The sequence below is a fragment of the Chanodichthys erythropterus genome, chromosome 9 (assembly GCF_024489055.1).
Source record: "Chanodichthys erythropterus isolate Z2021 chromosome 9, ASM2448905v1, whole genome shotgun sequence".
NCBI lineage: Eukaryota > Metazoa > Chordata > Actinopteri > Cypriniformes > Xenocyprididae > Chanodichthys > Chanodichthys erythropterus.
The window spans coordinates 16,828,556-16,848,868 of record NC_090229.1 but is presented as its reverse complement, the minus strand read 5'-3'; the positions used below and the strand labels follow the sequence as shown (position 1 = coordinate 16,848,868).

Here is a 20,313-nt window from a genome sequence, read left to right as displayed (position 1 = left end):
AAAAAAAAAAATCGGCATTTTTCGGCTATGAGTGAAACGCAGGCGGCAGTCTGAAGTTAGCAGTTCCCCCGCCGAACGCGAGCCATCTCCGGCACGATTTCCAGCGCCGTCACGGTGGAAACAGGACAACAGAGACTGGTCAATTACACTTGAATTACTTCTAAATGTTTAATTTTTACTTCTAATATTTGTTAAACGAGCTTACATAAAGGCAATATGTATTAAAAACGATATAAAATATGCTACACTCTATCTATCTATCTATCTATCTATCTATCTATCTATCTATCTATCTATCTATCTATCTATCTATCTATCTATCTATCTATCTATTCATCCATCCATTCATCCATCCATCAATCCATCCATCCATACTTATTGCTTATGGGCTTTACACCTTTTTCTCTCTCTGCTTCTAACCCCATGTGTCAAAGCTGTCACAGTTTGTTATAATGGTGTCAGGAGAGGAACTGTAGTCCAGAGTCTGCCAGTCTTCACATATGGTGCCCCTCACAGGTCGAAGCTGCTGTTACTTTAGGATGCAGACAGATGTTTAAACATACATATTTACACACATATAAAGTGCACCTTTGTAAATTAACATCAGTGTCCATCAAGAGTTCAAGTGTGTCCCATTAGCAAAGACCTCCCTCCTTCTCTATCTTCTGTCTCTGTTTCTCCCCTTTCACTGCTCATTTCCTGTTACTTGGTTACCGGTTGCCTCGAACTGCTTGGGCCAATTGCGTTGCCATGGTGACCATGCCCATTCTGTCGTTTCCCAACAGCCTCTTGGCTCTCCTGTCCTGACATTCCCCACTGCCCCCCAGCCTGCACGCCCAGGCCTTGGCCCACCCTACGCTGATGTCCCACGAGGCTGTCTGTGTGTGTTTGCTTGCGTGCGTTCGTTCGTTCGTGTGCTCGCTCCCTCCCCCTCACTTCTTCCTCAGTTTGGATGACAAACAGGCCGACCACCTCCCAGTACAAGCAATTTAACACCTGCTGAAGAATGCATGGCTTATCTGCATAGAAAGACAGAGGTAGAGAGACAAAGATTGAGTGAGAGACAACTGGAAACAGCAATTCATAGTTATTTAGAAGAGTCTCAAGATTGATCCTGGAAAAACCTGAACAAAATGTACCGTGTTGGTCCTCCAGGACCTGAATTGAATAAATCACTGATTTAAGGTCAGATTATGGTACTGACTTTTAATGTTTTGAACTGTTCAGAATAGAGCACAGGAGAGTCATTCTGTGCCATTCTGATGGACTGCCTTCATTATTAAATAAATAATAATACTACTAATAATAATGTGTCAGCTTGGTCATTACTCTGAAAGTGTTGCCATCCAAGGTAAATGCATAGAATAAACTGATTACATCTATTTATTCCAGCAGCTTTTAGACAAAAGCATACTGCATTACGAATGCAGTTCCGTGGCTGAACTTAAGGTGGCAGCAGCGAATAGATCATCAGTCAACTCCTCATCAGTCACCAACTGAGAATAATTAATGTTCGTCGTCAGCATTTAAACTTCATCTGATTCAGCACTGCCCACACATTCTCTGCTTTCCTTTCTCAATCTTTCATTCTTTTAGGTCTCCTTAGATTGGTAAAATGTTCATTTTTTACGAGAGAACCACATAAGGCATCAGATTTGATGAACGGAGCGAGGACTTCAAGTTATATTAAAGGTAGGTCTGTAGTTCATCCAAAAAACAAACAAACAAACAAACAAACAAACAAAAACTATCATAATGTTATAACAAACTTATTTTTTTCCACAATGTGGAACAAAAAGGAAAATATTCTGAAGAAGGTTCCAGCTGTTCTTGTCCATACAATGAAAGTTGATTGGATCCAAATGAATATCAAATCCTACTGACTTTCATTGTATGGACATAAAAACACATATCATCTTCAGGTATCTTCCAGTCATACTGGTTTGAAACAGCAGGGTGAGTACATGATGACAGAAGTCTCCAAGGCTTCCCCTTAATTTATACACAGTCAGAGTGCATCCCACTAAACATCTCAGAACCAGGATGAGACTACATCTCCTGCTTGACACTAATCACCACAGTTAGAGAGCCAGGCTTGCCGGCGTAGGGCTGAGATGAGTCATGTGACCCTTTGAGGGACCAGAAAGGGGGAGAGATTGCTTCTCCCTGGCCTCCCTCCCTCCTCCCATTCTAAATGACAGGGTTATGGAGACGATTGCTGAAGGTTCATCATTGTCCTCCTGCAAAGGGGGAAGGGGAGAGTATTAAGGGGGGTTTAATTATGAAGCGAGGGGCTTATTAACAACGTGAAATGATAAACCCCCTCCCTACGCAAATATACGCACCCCCTCCTCCTTTGCATCCCACCAGCTGATCCTGGTGTAATTTGGGCCGCAGGGTGTTCTGGCACCAATCTAAAGGGGCAAAGGTCAAAAAAGTCAAAAGGTCTTAAAAGGGACAGATACAGTCACATACAGTCATCATTATAATCACATGACGCACCAGAAGTCGCCCTTGTTAACGTCAGCTTATTTCTTGCTGTTTCCTTAGCTTGTTATATTTATTATGTAAATATATATTCACACAGACATATAACTGGATGAATGAGCGCAGGAGGATGCAGTGGAAAGAGAGAAAACTGAAGCGATCGACGAAAAGGATGGGGAGAAACTGAGGTAAAGGAGGACAAAATGGAATGAAGATGTTTTAAGAGAGAGAAATGAAGGGAAGAGAGGGGGAGATTAAAAGAAAAAGGGTGACTGTTTTTTTTTTTTTTCGTAAGCTAAGTTCTAAGCTAATGCGCAGCTTTAGTTACACCCACCCTGAGCCGGCAAATATAAGCAGCAGTGCACACATACAAAACGGCAGCCTCCTCTGCACTGGCACCGTAATCCCTTCTTCCCATTCACTTCTGCACACACACGCTCTCAATGGGAGTGAGATACACCCTTTGTTGCTGTAACAGAAACCTGGCATGCTGAAGCCAAAGGCTGGTGGTGCGCACTGTGTGTGTGGCCAGAACGAAGAGTGAAACACAGAAAGGGAATGACACAGAAACATAAACTCATAGAAAAACACGCAAAAGGACAAAAATAAGAGCGTTCGCTTCAGTGCCAGTACGTTTAATCATAGCCAGAAGGCATGATGTCGAAATGTTAGGGTAAGCTCTGCTTTTAACCTCCCTGCCTGTCAGCGATTAGTCATGTGAGCTGATCTGCTAACTCAGAAAGAATTCTCTGGCCCAAAACAGACCAATCACGGGCCGGACCTGGAATTCGCACGTCTCTGTCCAGAGTTTGGTCAAAATGATGAAACTAAGAGAAATGTCCTCAGTTGAAAATTCACACCTGAAGAGCACATTGCAGCGAGAGTTTTTATGTCCAGAGGTGTACACCAGTATGGTTATAGTTTTGTTCATTTTTGATTATGATAAAAGAAATAGGCTACCAAAATAATTTCATTTTAAGGGGGAAATTGCTGCCCAAAACACATGGAATGTATTCAATATATTTAACGGATCAACAACAAAACATAAACCTAACTGGGTTTCTGGGTTACATTTTTTAAATGACATTTTTAATTGTCTTATTTAAAAAAAAAAAAAAAAAAAAAAAAAAAAATATATATATATATATATATATATATATATATATATATATATATATATATATATATATATATATATATGTTTGACTTCTTTCATATATATATATATATATATATATATATATATATATATATATATATATATATATATATATATATATGTTAAGCTCAAAATTTGCAATCAAAGCTTTATAGGAAAGCCTGTCAATATTTAGCTTAACAAGTCAATATGGTAACTGTGGAACATCTATATATCTTTTTTAAAAGGTGTGATTCATGACATAAGGGAAAAAAGGTAAAACAAAGGTAAGGGTAAATTTTAAAAAAGGGCAGGTGTTTGAGACCAAAATGTTCAGAAAATCTTTTGGTTGTCCCTCATTTATGTATTTTTTTATCTATATATTTTGTGGGTTTATAATATTAAATATTAAAAAAAATATTATAGTTTATAATATTAAAAAAGTCATGTCCCATAAGCAATAAGTAATAAATAATAATAATTTACTTTATAACTGCATGTAAAATACCTCCACTAATGATTATAAAACACACAATCAAATAAAAACGTAAAAAATATAGCTGGCTTATTTTTAGCAAATAAATGTCTAATTTCAAAGTTCGTTATCTTACTAAATCACTCTAACTTATGTATCTTTTTCATAATTGGCTTGATATAGTTACTAATTAGCTAACTTTAACATTTATGTGTCCTTCATGGCTCTTCAAGGTGTTTGAAAGATCAAGTAATTAGTTGTACATGCCCACACGTTGCTATATTCTAACATTGTTTATCGTTTTACACGTATTACTGTTGCAAGACCAATGAAAAAAAAATTCTCAAACACCTCTGTACAATTTTTCTATCTTATTAAAAAAAAAATATATATATTTCTTCTGAGAAAAGTAAAATAATGAGAAGATGACTAACTAAAAAAGATGGATTTAAATACAGCACATTTTCTTCAAAAATCTATTTATTCTAAATTTAGCCTTGGCTAGTGATGTTAATTGGTTTGTTAATATCTTTTTCTAACTAAAGGGGTGCACATCTGGGACAGATTCACAGGGTTGTGCCAATCAAAGAGGATTTAGTGCTGTCAATCAAACATTTTATTGGAACTGACTAGTCAATACTAGCTGCTGGGCAAAATGAACATGGTATGTAAACAAGGTGGAATACCCCTTTAAGAATCAGAGAACATCAAAGGGACACATTCCTGTCTGCTTCATCCATTGAATCCCAGACCTTTTGACAGAACTTCGGAGCTCAGGGAAGATTCTGAAATTCTGAAGTGATTCCAGACCCAGGGAAGCCTTTTAGAACTCCGAACAGGTTCTAGGACTGAGAGAAGATTCTGGATGAGGCAATGCAGTCTGGATGGGGCAGATACAGGCGGCCTGTTCTGCTTCTTCAGCTGCTGGAGCTGAGCTGCTGTCATAGCAACAGCAGCCGACATCACCAGCAGTCCCAGCATGGTCCTCGACACAGCCCCGGAGCACTCACACTACTGACTGCACACAGAAAGAGAGGATGCTCACATACCAGCACTCGCACACACAAGCACAATGCAACTAATATGTACACATACATGGCCAAGCATGAGCACTCTGTCACAGAGTGTATTAGAAATGAACAGACCAAATACACACATGGAACCTAACAGAGGACACTGAACCACACTTGAACACACACGTCATAAGCAGTTTTATATATGAATATATATATATATATATATATATATATATATATATATATATATATATATATATATATATATATATATCCTATAATAGCCACAGCATTCAGCAAAGATTCTTCAAACTGTCTATATAATGTTTTAAGTTGAATATTAGAATCACTAGTTACTGTTTAACATGGGAAATTACCACAAATATCAATCCATATTAATATTCACGATTGTGCAAAGTGCTGACAGTTGTCCAAGAGTTAATTACTTTGTCAACAGAGCACCATGATCAATTTACCTGAAATTAATCAATCATTGTAAAATTTACTGAACTCAATGTACATCCACAGTATCAAGTGCATTATTATAACTGAATAGTGAAAAAAGTGGATTTTACTGCCTATAACATTTTATTATAGTAGATTGAGAAGACCATCAATGGCTACTGTAACATTTTAAAATACCCCCAAATCACCACACTACTCAAAAAATTAAGACAAAAGGTTACCAAATGGTATTGCTATTGTTGTTTTGTAATCACTAATATTTTACAAGAGAACAAAACATTTCAACTATATCGATGCATTTGCAGTTTTATTGTATGTTGTATTTTATTCAATATATTTCAATAGGGATGTTTTCACTAATGTTGATTAGTAGAAATGTCAAGTCGGTCCTTTTCCTCTTTTGTCTGAATAGGAAAATGTTCTCTTTATTGCGACACTAGCTACTGCCTACCCGCTTTGTAACCACTGCGTCCACGCGCTGCACCGTCTACTTCCTGAAAGAAAGAAAAAAGATAGAAAGAAAACAGTCTACTACTTCGTTACGGCTGCTTTTTTATCTTATTCTGAGGCACGGCAGACGTTTCTGTCACAAAACTACCAGCAGCTATTAAATCCTGAAGATTATAAACGAGAAATGTCAATTTGGGACGGTCTCTAGCGTGGCTTCAGCAGTGCACGCGCAGGTCCGATTCAAACAGGTGGAAAGAGTGGGACAGTCCTAGCGCGTGACGGCGGCTCGTGAAGGCAGTCTATTTCAACCCGCATAGCGTTTTTTTAAATTGAAACATCAGTATTAAATTAATTCGAACAATTCGTTTTTGCTAAGGATTCTCCCGCCCGTATGACATCAACAGGCTCGTGCCATATCCCGTATTAGAACGCTCGCGCCGGTCGTTTAAAAAGTGGGCCGTTAAAGTCTGTCACCGCGAGCTCTTTTTATCCCTTCCTGAAGCCAGGAAGGATTGCGTTTTATTTACGTTTACGGTATAGACCCTCGGGGTTTTTCCCACTTACACTGGTCCTCGAGCCGTTTACGCACAGGTGGGAGATACCCGCTTGGTAGGACGGCCCCCTCTCTCAGTTCCTCAGCGGATGATGTGTGCAAGTGACATTTGCCGTTGCGGTTTGGGACAGTAAGCGAGGCGTCTCTCTGCAAACAGGTGTGCGACTGCCCGAAACAGGCAGACGTAATACGACTTTTTTTTCGTCTTGTTTAGCGGAGGTGGACCTCCAGCACCGGTGTCGAAGCGATCCATCCTCGTAGCGGGACAGGGAGAGGAGGGGGAGTCTACTATCATTTTCAGGCGTTGTAGTTGCATTTGATCGTTCGAATAGGGGCACAAAGAGGAAGGAATGGCAACTAAGAAACCATGCGCGGATTTAACAAAAAGGAGCCGAAGTCCCGTCGTGCTGGAGGCAGAGATGTTCAGCGAATTTCAGGACTGGTGTCTCCGGACTTACGGAGACTCGGGTAAAACAAAGACCGTCACGCGCCGAAAATACAACAAAATAATGCAGACCCTGCTTCAGAACGAGGAGTCCGACGGTGTCTATGTCGACAACAGCCACATCAACGCCAAATTCAAATTCTGGGTGAAGTCCAAAGGGTTTCAGGTCGGCAGCAACATCTTGGGCGAGCACAACAAGAAAGAGCCATCGGGGAAGCCCGTCCTGTACGTCCCTGTCAAGTCTACGGTAAAGTGCTTTTTTCCCACTTGATAATATGTGAGTGAACTGTGTTTGTGATTGTGGGACTTCAACTCTCAATATGGTTCTGCCGATGCTTTAGACCTTTCTCAATATGCTTCGGGACAGCGCTCGTTTGATTCCACCTACGCGCAACCCACATTGCTGTGCGCAACTTTTCAATCTTACACCTCGGGTTGACCGAGCATATTCATCCCTCACCCCAACCGGGCAGAACAGCCTTACTCTGAGAGCTGGCTGCCATAGCAACGCACCGGCGATAACGGTGGTGTAGTAATGGTATCTGACGAATTGGCATGACGTTGTCCTGCTGACGGGATCGGGATGTCACAGAAAATCACAACGTGGCCCGTTTTTCCATCTCAGCAAATCATGATAATGTTGATTGAGACAACGCGATTTTATTCACTTTGGTTTTTGTCACTGGACGATTCGATTCGAGGCGGGAGCGCGAGTGTGGTGAGCTCGTGTACCCAATTGCTGGGGATGCCGGGGCGCAGAGGGGCGCGAGAGTTTTCCCGAGGGGCTAACAACATGGTGGACGTTAAAAAAAACAGCTATATTGATGTAAATAATCGGTATGTTCCGGTAAATCTATGTTTGGGGGACTTAAGCTCCTCTCGCGGACCACTTGAGGGTCTCGCGCACCATCCTCCTGTGGGCATCTCAGGCGCTCGCGCGCTCGCCGATCAATGTGTCATTTAGAGCGGCATTTAACAAACATTAAACACTTAATAAAAAAACGGTACTTTGAGCAAGTATAATGTAAAACGCGCAACTATTTCACTATCGTGCCTTATACGTTTTTATTCTGGTTAGGGAGAGCACTTGCATTGTTCTGTACCGGATGAGGGCGGAGCGGACGGTTGGCACTCGTTGCTCTGGTAACCTACCTGTTCTGCTCTACAATGCTCGCGTTTTTTCACACATCCCAGGACTATGACAGAATCCATCATTAGAAAGACAACCAGAGCAAAATTTCATTTAGAATCAATTTGATGCCCTGGGAATGGAAATTTTTTTTGCATCCCTAAGGATGCGCGAGGATGTTGCTATTTATTTTTTTTCCGATGCATAAAGGTATTTGGTCACGAAGCTTATTTAAAGCCCCAGTCTGGCCGATAATAGTTTTAATATTAGTTTAATAGACATGAATGGTAATCACGACCTATAATTACAGAAGGGATTTGTGTTTTTATGAAATCAGAATATATATATAAAACAAATGACCACATTTAATCTAGTGTAAAGGCTGGGATAAACATGCAAGTGACTGTTTTCTTGAACACTAGGAGGTCCTCAACTACCACTGGTGCATTATGCCATGAACAAGACACCATTTTGAGTATTGCCCTCAAGGGGTCCCACCAAAAGACCTTTGTCTGCCATCCAAGAGGGACTGACTCCCCAGAGACTGGCACACCTCAGCCTGAGAAAAATAAGCACTTAAATTAGGAACAATGGTGACATGACTGTTTTAATGAGTATTTTAATGGCTGTTCATACTCGTTTCACTATTCACATAACATCCCAGTTGTCTGACTGTGCATTTAAAAACACAACAAGGATCTGTGATCATGCAGATGGGAGCCACCAAGTGAGCCTTTTGATCACTTTGTACAAAAAAAGTATAATTTTACATTTTTTTAACAAAATAACCAATGCTAAATTGGTGTCGATTAATCCTCGTTAGCAGATAATTGCTATGCAACCATTTGACAGCTCCTAACAGGCAGCTCTCAGCGTGCCTTTAATTTATAAGACTGTGTTAAGAAGAAATGAGGCAGAACTCTGAACATAGTAACGTCTCCCGCCATAGTTAACCCTTCACACAGATGTGTGGGTTTAACTGCCCAAAGGACGTCCAGTGAGCCTGTGGCAATTACAGATCCTCTATCCATAAATTGCTCCTGTAATGGAATGAATGTGCAAGTCAGATGTGAAAGTGAAGTTCATGATTACACATATGAATTACTTGTTGAGAAATACGGCCCTCCCCCCAGAATGCACACACAATTCTCCACCCACCACTTTCTCTCTCTTTCTCTGAAAACATGTGGCTGATCTGAGGTCTGTATACACTGGCATTCACTATCATTATTTAACAGCTCTCTAATACTGTGTTTGTTTTACCCTTCATCAGTCATTCTGTCCCCTCTGTAGAGCCTCTGTGCATCCTAATACAGCCTTCTATCACTGCATGACATATACACTACATCTCACATATGATCTGTCAGTCACACAGATGACCAGTCCTGTCATATGGGGGAGGTTATGGCCTATGGCCATTCATATATATATATATATATATATATATATATATATATATATATATATATATATATATATATTAGGGCTGTCAAGTGATTAACATTTTTAATCTAATTAATTACATGATGTGCTGATTAATTAATGTAATTAGTTGCAAAAGAAATTACCCCCAAAAGATAATTTAAAGTCATTATTGTGTTAAATCAGAAAATCATATAGACATTGTAAAACGTAGTTTAAGAAGTAAATATTTTATTTGATTCAACATAGAATTTATTACACATAAACTTTTAGGCTGAAACAGCCATGATTTCTTCAGACACCTTTTTCAGAACACACCTAATGGCTCTCTTTATGAATGGGCCATTGAATCATTGGTTCACCCGATTGATTAATTCAAAACATGGATTAATTCAGAAACGAAACACTGCTGTGTGTTGCTCAGAACAGTTCTGCTCTGGCTTTATAGGTTATATTTTCGTTTAAAACAATTCAGTAAAAACAGACAATATTGTGTGTAAAATATATCACAATATTAACTTTTTATATATTGAACTGTTGTATAAAATCAATATAACATTTACACTAAAATTAGCACTCATGTAATATTGCGCTTGTTAATCGTGTGATAGGCCGTTTGCTTAACTATATCATATAGGCCTATATATGAGACAAAAATTCATGCGAGGCATTTTTGCTATATCATCATGTAGTGAGTTGCCTGCATCATGTTCGTCACCAATCATCTATATGAAATGTAAGATAAACTACATTAAATGCAGTAAATGCATAAAATTAAAACACATTATTTTTCCATAATACACACACACACACACATTTTTTTTCTTTTATATAGTACTTTACTATGTACTACTGTACACCCAAAGCGCTTTACAATCATATCAGGGGGTCTCTCCTCAACCACCACCAGTGTGCAGCATCCACTTGGATGATGCGACAGCAGCCACAGTACAACGGCGCCAGTGTGCTCACCACACACCAGCTATAGGTGGAGAGGAGAGAGAGTGATAGTCAATTGAGTGGATGGGGATTATTTGGATGCCATGATTGATAAGGGCCAATGGAGGGAATTTGGCCAGGACACACCCCTACTTTTTTACAAAAAGGGCCATGGGAATTTTGATGACCACAGAGAGTCAGGACATCAGTTTAACGTCTCATCCGAAGGACATAATCATTGCCCATGTCAGCCTAAGTTTATCCATGCTTTTTAGTACTTTTTAAAACAAAATTGAATGACTGTTTTCAAACAGGTTTTTCAAACACTCCCCCATCTGTCATTGGTTCTGGCTAAAAAGATATCCCCATCCAACTCATGCCATTGGTTCAGCCACTGTTAATGCACCAAGACTGTAGATTTTATTTTGAAATTATTTATTAATCTAATGATTACAATTTAACATTAAACTATAAAATTATTAATTAAAGGCACAGTATGTAAGTTTCACCGCTAGACGTTGCTTATTCAAAGCAATAATAAAGATGTAGCTTGACGACGCAGTGATGAAGCGTGGAATAATGGGAGTTGTCGTGTTCACCTCCATAGCTGTTTTCGCTTTATGGGGTTATCTTTGGAGACTGAACCTGCAGCAAATGATAATGAATAATTGTGGTCTATCACGAATGTGCAAAACAAACACCTGTGGCTTGCTATATGCAGAGATCGCCGGCTTGCAGTACAACTACTACTTACACATTTTTTCAGGAAGTGAGTTTTTCATGGTTTCTACTGAGAGCTGAGGGGGATATGACGCCATTGACAGGTGACACGGGTCGTGGTTAAAATTGTGGTTAAAACTGGTTAAAATTGTGGATTTCTCTGGATTTAAACATTATAAACATTTGGGATAATGTAATTACACATGTCAGCAAAATATATAGCAATGTTCTAGTGGTTTTTGGATAATTTAATGCTTTAATACCTTTAATTAATTAATTAATTAATTTAAAAAAAAATTATTGCTTTTTATTATAATTAATAAAAATAAAACACTATCCGTGAGTTGTTCACATCGGCGCTATTATCTCATCAAGGACAAGGAACAACTCTATGTACAAACACACACAAACACACACACACACACACACACACACACACACACACACACACACACACACACACATATATATGTGTAAAATAGCTTAGAAATAACAAGCAGCATTATATATATATATATATATATATATATATATATATATAAAATGCTGCTTGTTATATATATATATATATATATAAAATGCTGCTTGTTATTTCTAAGCTATTTTACACTATGACCTCAAAATTCCAAATTGGCAGTAACTAAAATATGAAACATAACAGCTTTCAATATAAAGGGCAGTGAATCCAAGCAACTGAGGTCACTGCATTTCATACCAACCCTGCCAAGCTCTTGACCAATCAGCATGCCACAATGTGTCCAAGAACAAGGAAGTGCAACCATCCACACACGTACACACTAAGTGTGTTCACATCAGCATTATTATCTCATTAAGGACTGGAACAGTAGGGGATCCTTCCCAACCTGCTCTATGTACGCAAATTAGACAACAAACAAAGAAAGAAGAACAAACAAAACAGAGCAGAATAATAAGAGGAACAGAGGCAATAGGGACCTTTTTACAGTAATAGGATACAGAAAAAAGTGGCACAATATATCCGTGCTTCCATTTAGCACTATACGTGTAGCTAATTGTTTTCATCATGTAAAAGTTTGTCTTTTAAATGCAGCAGGTTGAAAAGAGGATATTTGAACTGACATGTTCATCGAGGTTAGTTAGTGTGTATGTGTACATTTCTTTTACAATTTTTAATTCCTAGTTCTACTTTTATTTTCTGTTTCTATTTTTGTGTTAAGAGATAGCGTAAGGAAGACCACACTGTCACTTATCAGTCACACTCTCTCAGTCTTTTCTCTTTATCATCAGCAATAAACACAAAATTGACTTCACCCAGAGTGCTCCCTGCCAGCTCCCACCTGAACATTCTCCTCTTCATCTTCCGCTTTTACCCCCCACCTACCCCCCATGTGAGCAGTGTCTTCCCTTTTACCTCCCCCTGGGTGGCAGGGCTGCAGGGGGCCATAGTGTGGGTTAGAGCCCCAGTGCAGTGTGGGATGCAGAAGAGTGGCGGAGGGCCTCTCGGATGCAGCTACTCCATGGGTGTGCCAAGTTTCAGTGTGTGGGGGCGAGAAGGAGGGGGACCTGATAGAGCAGGGGGCTGTTTATCCTGTGTGGTTTTAAGAGAATCACACTATCTCTGTGGACGAAGAAGAGAGAAAGAGAAGCGAAAAAAAGCCACTAATAGCATATAAGTTGAACGGCCCTTGCTCTTCTGTCTGCGCGCATATCATTCATAAAGCTATTAAATATGTATCTGTTGTGTCACAGGCCCACTGTAGACTTTGTTTCATGAGAGTGGTGCTCAATTCAGCTGCAGGGCATCACAAGCTCGCTCTGCTCTCTGTCTGTCAAACTCTTTCTCTATGTTGCTTTAATATTCTCTCTCTCCCTCTCTCTTGATCTCCTTCTGCTCTTTCTCTTTGTTGCTGTCTTTCTAGTGAGGGGGAGTAACTTCATTTATCACCTGTTATGTCCTGTGGCTAATATTGGGAGCAAAAACACACTCACATGCAGTAAAACACGCAATATCATATGTAGTTGCAACCACAGATTCACAGGTGTTTAGAATTAAAGATTTTTGCTTGCCCAGTCAGGTTACTCACTCAGGGTTTACTTGCCCTGCCAACAGTTTCACTGAACCTGTCACAAGAATTTAGAAATTTTATTTTTAGTTATATATTTAATATGCATATACACACTACCATTGAAAAGTTTGGGGTCAATACGATGTTTTTGAAAGTAGTCAAAGCTCCTTTCAAGGATGCATTATTGTTGTAAAGAGACAATATATTTGTTTATAATGTTACAAAAGATTTATGTTTCAAATAAATACTGTTCTTTTAAACTTTGTGTTCATCAAAGAATCCTGAAAAAATGTATCACAGTTTCCACAAAAAGATATACAAAGTTCTGGCATGAAACTCTACTGGGCAGGCTAATAAGTCCTTAACTCAACCTGCTAATAACCATATCATTATCTATAGGTCACAGATGATTGGTTCCTGCTGTATTAGTAGCCAATGAGCTGCGTGCTTAATCTTTAAATGAGTTAGCATTTGCTTAGCAGCGCAGCGTGCTTCAGAAACCCTCCACCTTCCCCAGCTCCACCTGTATAGATCTGCTACAAGTTATTTGTACACTATATTCTTGTCGTTTTAATAAAGCCATCTAGTTACTAACAACTCAGTAATGGCACATCAACCATTTCAAAACTCTCTCACACTGGCCCTGGTTCATCAATAGGCGTTTATTGTAAAACCTCCTTTAAAACACATCTCACAGTCTACTGCATTTGCACCAAATGCTGACAGTAACAGATATACGACAGCTCACTGTAAGACTTCACACTGCTCTCCTACCCTTCGCACACTCGTTTTTCCCCCCTTCATCTATGTCTCTGTTGATTTTCAGAAACTGATGAAGAGTCCAGCGAAAGGGAGACTTTTTAAAGATTTTTCTTATTAAGGGGGCAAAGGAGAAGAAACGATGCTGCAAGATTTTAAGTGAGGGAAATGATTGCTTTCTGTTGCTATGCCAACGGAAACAGAAATATCCTCATTGCTTTGTATGTGTGTGTGACAGTGTTTAGCCAGTGTTCTGCAGTATGGGCCTATGGCAAGACAACCATGAGCATATTCTTACTATCTGAGCTGGGGGAAATCTCCTGGTCAAGCATTCGAGACTCACTCAATCCATCATATCTACTGAGGGATGATAGAGATGCTACAAAAGCATACAGGTGTTTCAGAAAACCTTTGGCATCTTACATCATACCTGTTACCTAATATGACTTATCTGTTGAGAAACTTAGATGTCAGATGAGTGAATTTTAAGTCTAAAATCAAAAGAAAAAGAGACATTTATACAGTTTGCATGGCCAAGATGAAATTAAATGTTTATGATTTTGTTAATCATTTTGCACCCATAGTTACCAAGTAATTCAATTACTAAGTAATTATTAATTAATAATTATATACATTATAGGTTGAAAATATTAATTTCTTAATTTTAATCGATTCTCATTTTGATGAACCAACATTGTTTCTTAAATCCCAAGAATCAATATTTTGGTCTATGCGTTTTTCACTTGATGCATGAACAAAACTTTATTTGTAGCGCACACTATCCAATAAATATTGCCATCTAATAAGTCACAAGTTGAAGTTTTGTGCATCCGAAGATTCAGTCTCTCTCAGCCCCTCCTTTCCAAGAACCTACTCTACTCTGATTGGTCAGACTGCCCAGTCTATTTTGATTGGTCTACTACTTACAGCGCATGTCAAAAAAGAAATGCCCATTACCACAACTGAACTTCACCTCTGGAGGCTTCATAAATCCTCAGTGATAGTACACAATGCAAAGACAGTAATGATGGAGTCGTTTGTACCATATCATTTCAAGCTCGAGTCCAATGATGAAACATTGGAAGAACTAGTTATTCAACCCGAACCTCCATTGCAAGGACGACTTGAGCAGGAAGTTTCTCAGTGATATGCTACTGCTACTCAGTTTGTCATACATTATGAGACGTTGCAACTGTAATTCCTCACCATCCGCATTATTAAGTGTATGTCCATCAACATACCGATGTGTATATTTCTAATTTATTGTGCTGCACCTGTAGGAATGTATCAATAATGTTAGCCGAGCACTAATGTAAATGTGACTGTACAACAAATCTTGCTCCATCCTTTATCATTACTCAAAGTAGTAAGAACAACAGACAATCTACATTAATGGACACAATTTTAGGTAAGAGTGGGCCCACAGCTGATAAGTAAGACAGTAATAATGTGAGTTAGTCAATTAGCCAGAGCTACTCAATATAAAACACCTGGTAGAATATACATATACATCAATAATTAATAATACTATCAGGTTGTGATTTTGAGGAACAAGGTGGTCCAAAGTGAGTACTGTCCCATCTTTAATGGATAAGCATTTTGTAAATCCCATTTAGACGTCACAGAGATTTGAGAAGCAATCTTCAAAAGGTTATACTGCTGTTGTATCGCTGTGGTAATTTTAACCACTGACTCTTCACATCCTCATCCTTTGGAAGAGTTCATTTGAAGAGAATTTGATTTTGCAGAGCAGAAAACAGCATCTTCTTGACATGTACACAACATGAACCAGCTACAGTGTTTGAGGTGAGGGCGGGGCAAAATAGACATTGTTCACGGGCAGCCAATGAAGACCATAGATGGGCATTATGCAAATTTGTTACATTGTTACATAATAAGTTATGAAAGTAAGACTGGAATTACTGACGATTCATTTTGGCAGTTCAGAATCAATTATTTTTTTGAGAGACAATAACTTTATTTATTGTGCATTATGATCTTTAAAACTTTGCAGACCTTTTACATTCACAAACAGCTTTACTCAAACACTGCATTCAAGGTAATATGAAAAAGCATATTAGGGGCACTTTAACATGTACCTGATATATATCTAAAATGAATCGTAATTGCAACTGAATTAAATTGCAAGCTCGTGAATTGAAAACAAATCGAATCATGAAATTTGTGTCAATGCCATGCCCTAATACATTACAGAATTTTTATAAAAACAAACCATCACAACTTGTAAATATTCTTTAAAGCGTAATAATTCTTTGAATAAGAGACAGTGAGCAGGAAAAAGCTTCAGATCTAACACCTTCTCCAATGCAACATTGCAGTCAGCTATTTCCATCAGTGTATGTGTGTTTTTGTGTGTTTTTTACCGTCTACCCTCTCTTGCTCAGAACTCCAGGTCAGCAGAAGGCTGATCTGTGCAGAGAAACACTCTCAAGAGACGCAGTTGTCTGGCCTGCAGGGATCAGGGGACACTGTCCTCTGTCCTGAAGGAGTTGCTTCTCTTGGCGACTGATCTCAAAAATACACACATATCCAGTTATCCACCTAAATGACTGCTGACAACAGTACACGTATCCACACTCAAATGCGTGAAGAAGAGAAGGACTTAAACTGTAGCAAACCACTTTTCGATTCCTTTATTAGCATATCACTGAGGAAGAAAATCAGGCAAAAATCTCATTATGATAAGTGATTAATTAGCGAGCATATCTGCAGAGAGCCTTGGAGAAAAAGGGATCTAAACAGACCTTCCCTCAGCTCCCCTCCCCACCCCTCCAAACCCAGAGACACTCTGTACCTCAACAGTGGCCTTTTATCTACCAGTCATTTGCATGAATGCTAACAGTTTTGCATGATGCATTTGCAATAGCAGGTTACGACATGAAAAGCCCACTGAGTGCACTGTGCTGTCTACACGCCACATACAAGACAGCCACAATGTCCACCGACACAAAGGCTCTCTATCTCACATACTTCATTAACACTGACCCAAAAGTCCTTAAATCAGTTCTTCCTCTTAAAGTTTAATATGCAAAAACTCAATAACTCAAAGAAAGAGACTTTTATTAAAATGAAAAGTCACCAAGGATGTGTTTATTTGAGCAAAAATACAGTAAAATATTATTAAAATTTGTTTTCTATTTTAATATATTTTAAAATGTAACATTACTCCAGCCTTCAGAGTCACTTGATCCTTCAGAAATCATTCTAATATGCTGGTTTGGTGCTCAAGAAACTTTTCATTATTATCAACGCTGAAAACAGTTGCTGCTTAATATGATCTGGTAATATAAAAATAATTATTTGATGAATAGAAAGTAAGAAAACAAAACAACACAACTTACTGTTCCTAAACTTTTGAACAGTTATATAAGTTGAAAGTTGTTTAATGAAGTCCATCTGCTGCTTCTTATACAAACCAATGATTGATTTAACTAAAAGTTTGCATTGTTAGCTGCCAGCAATCATATCAGAGGACATGTTACCATGTTCTGATTGTGCTACTAGACACACACACACAAACACACACACACACACACACACACACACACACACACACACACACACACACACACACACACACACACACACACACACACCGCTTGATTGACCCACTTCAGTCTGTCTCTTAGAAGTGAGAAGCCTCCTACTTGAAATGGATGTTTGATTCAGAAGTAGGTGATCTGATCTAGTATCCTCTTTCCTCTCCTCTTACTATTTCCCATCTTTAATGCTATTGTCTTTGAGATTTTGGGATCACAGAAGTAGAATCTGTCCATTTGTGTGAACCCTTTGGTCTGAATCCGTAGGAATGTAGGAGGAATGTATAAATGCGAAAAGTGAAGTTATGTGCATTTAGGGTGCATGTATATGTATATTGTCAGTGTGTGTGTTTGTTTTTGTGTGTACCGCATGTGCTTGTGTGTGTGTGATGAGAGAGGGTCGCGGATGGTGCTGCTCTGGTGTTCCTCCCCTCGGCTCCTTCTCTCTGTTGCCATGGAGAGACCGTTCTCCTCTCCCATAGGAGAAGAAATTAACACCATTTTTAACTGGCTCCAGGGCCTCCCCCCTACCAGAGAGAGAAAGAGAGAGAGCTCCTACAAACACACACTTGCACACCTACACAGATAACCACACACAGACACAGTCCTGGTACACGCTGCCTCCCTGAGCGGATTTGGGAGGATGTGTGCATGTGTGTGCGAGCGAATAAAAGCTTTCTCCATCTCTATTCTGGGAGGATGCAGCTTTGGGACAAAAGAGTGTCTCACTCTATCTCCCCCTCCTCATATTCACCCTCCCTACCCTCTGTGCCACTCTCTCTCTCTCTCTCCTTTGTAATTAACTGCTGCAGTCTCTCATTAGCGTTGTGATCCTGTCCGGTTGTCTCACTGTCTGCGCCCCCCCTCCCCACCACGCAATTACACCATGACACCAGGGTCACGTGACCCAGCAGACACCTCAAAGCATGAACAGAACACGTTTATACCCACATGCAAACAAGTGTGGAAAGGACCACAAGACTCAAACTCACCTGAAGCACAACAACACTGTGTGTCAGAAAGCTGCCCACGAGGCTATTGACTACGACTGTGCCTACTAATCTTGAATTTTTGTTTAGCTCATCAGGTCTAGTGATACATTGAAATGAAAATTTTTGTCCCAAACCTAACATCCTGGAAATACTGGTCCAAAAAAATGAAAAACAATTAAATTAAACAATTAAAATAATTATTTTAATTTTTGACTTTGTTTGGAATAACGCAACATGTTTGATAGAATTATAAAACTTTTATAATATTTTTTATATTATATTATATATGATTACACTTTCAAACTGCAATTGCAAATATGCTAAAATGTGCATAAATACTGTTGCTTAATATGATCTAATAGTTAAGTGATGTCAGCTGAAAAGGAAACCTGTTTCAGACAAAGTTTAAAGATTAAGAAGACAATTAATGTGCACTGGGAATGTGCATTAAGAAAAAATTGGTCCATTTTGATTTCATGTTCACTTTTGCAGTCTCACAACAATGTCTGATATCCTGCTTGACTACCACACATAAGGAACTGTACATCAGGCACACACAAAATATTTTCAAGGGAGCACGATAGAGACCAAAGCTTTATAGTGACAGACTAACGCAGATGACAGTTAATGATCAGTTGTGTCTGGGTAATGTGGGTGCAGGGATTCAGATGGAGCTCAGGGAAGAGCTGCGCCCGTGCGAGGAGCTGAAAGCGTCCGTCACACCCTGTCAGAGAGAGAGAGACAGAGAGAGAGAGAGAGATAGAGAGGAGGGAAGAAGAAATGAGTAGCTGAATGAGAGGGAGGGTTAGGAATAAGGAAAGAGTGGAAGGAAAGAGAGAGAAAAGTGTAATATGGATTTAATGGGAGAGCATCGTGAATGTATAGTTGCAGGAAGGTGGAGAGAGTGTGTGTGTTTTTTTTTTGGGGGGGGGGGGGGGGGGGGTGTCAGAGGATTGAAAAGAGGAGATGAGAGCAGAGGAAAGGAACGGAGGGATTACACTTCATCTTTCCTTGACCTTCATGCTAAAAGATTCACATGCCGCACCCCTGCCCTGTAACCCTCTTCTAAATCTCCCACCCCCCGCTGAGAAAACGGATCTCTACGATTTGTAGGTCCATACATTTTGCTGGCCTCACAGGGTGGAGATGGGACTTTAAGAGGTGACCTGTTATCAGATTTGCAGCAAGCTGATCTGAATCAGTTGAAACAGTTCCTCTCTCACACATGAGCACACACACACATACACACACACATTTCTGGCAGTACCACTGTAATACAAATATTTCCCCCATTTTCCCTCAAGCACTATATCACAGTAATGTGTTATGGCAGCTTTAACAAACAAAGCAATTCATAAATATACTGCTGGATATTAAGTGTCTAGTTGTCTGATAGCAGACAACACTCAATTCACTCTCACTGTAATATAATTAGTGATGTTTGCTAAGGCTTGCAGCACTATAACTATTGCTCATAGGGGCCGGATAGAATTAAACTTTGGACAGAAGTCATCCTGTAGCGACGAATGATATCTCAAATTGTGCGGGTTGTGCAGAAGAGGTGCAATATTACTTTTCTAAGCAAACTAACTTACCCTGGTGGAGGATAAAAAGAGCCAGAAACAATAAGAAATAAACTCAACTGAAGGCAATCACTTACAAAAGCACAATACACTTAATACCATTAGCAACGTCCTAGAAACTGCATAACAATGCAG

At 39.3% G+C, this 20,313-nt stretch overlaps 1 protein-coding gene across 1 annotated transcript in view; it reads left to right on the top strand.

Moving 5' to 3' along the window:
* The first annotated feature begins 6,040 nt into the window (after positions 1 to 6,040).
* The window catches only part of nol4la (nucleolar protein 4-like a), a 42,343-nt gene continuing 28,070 nt past the window's right edge, over positions 6,041 to 20,313 (top strand). The window contains exon 1 of the mRNA XM_067394801.1: positions 6,041 to 7,276. Coding sequence (XP_067250902.1) covers positions 6,935 to 7,276 — 342 coding nt within the window. The 5' untranslated portion in view covers positions 6,041 to 6,934. The remainder of the gene's footprint in view (positions 7,277 to 20,313) is intronic.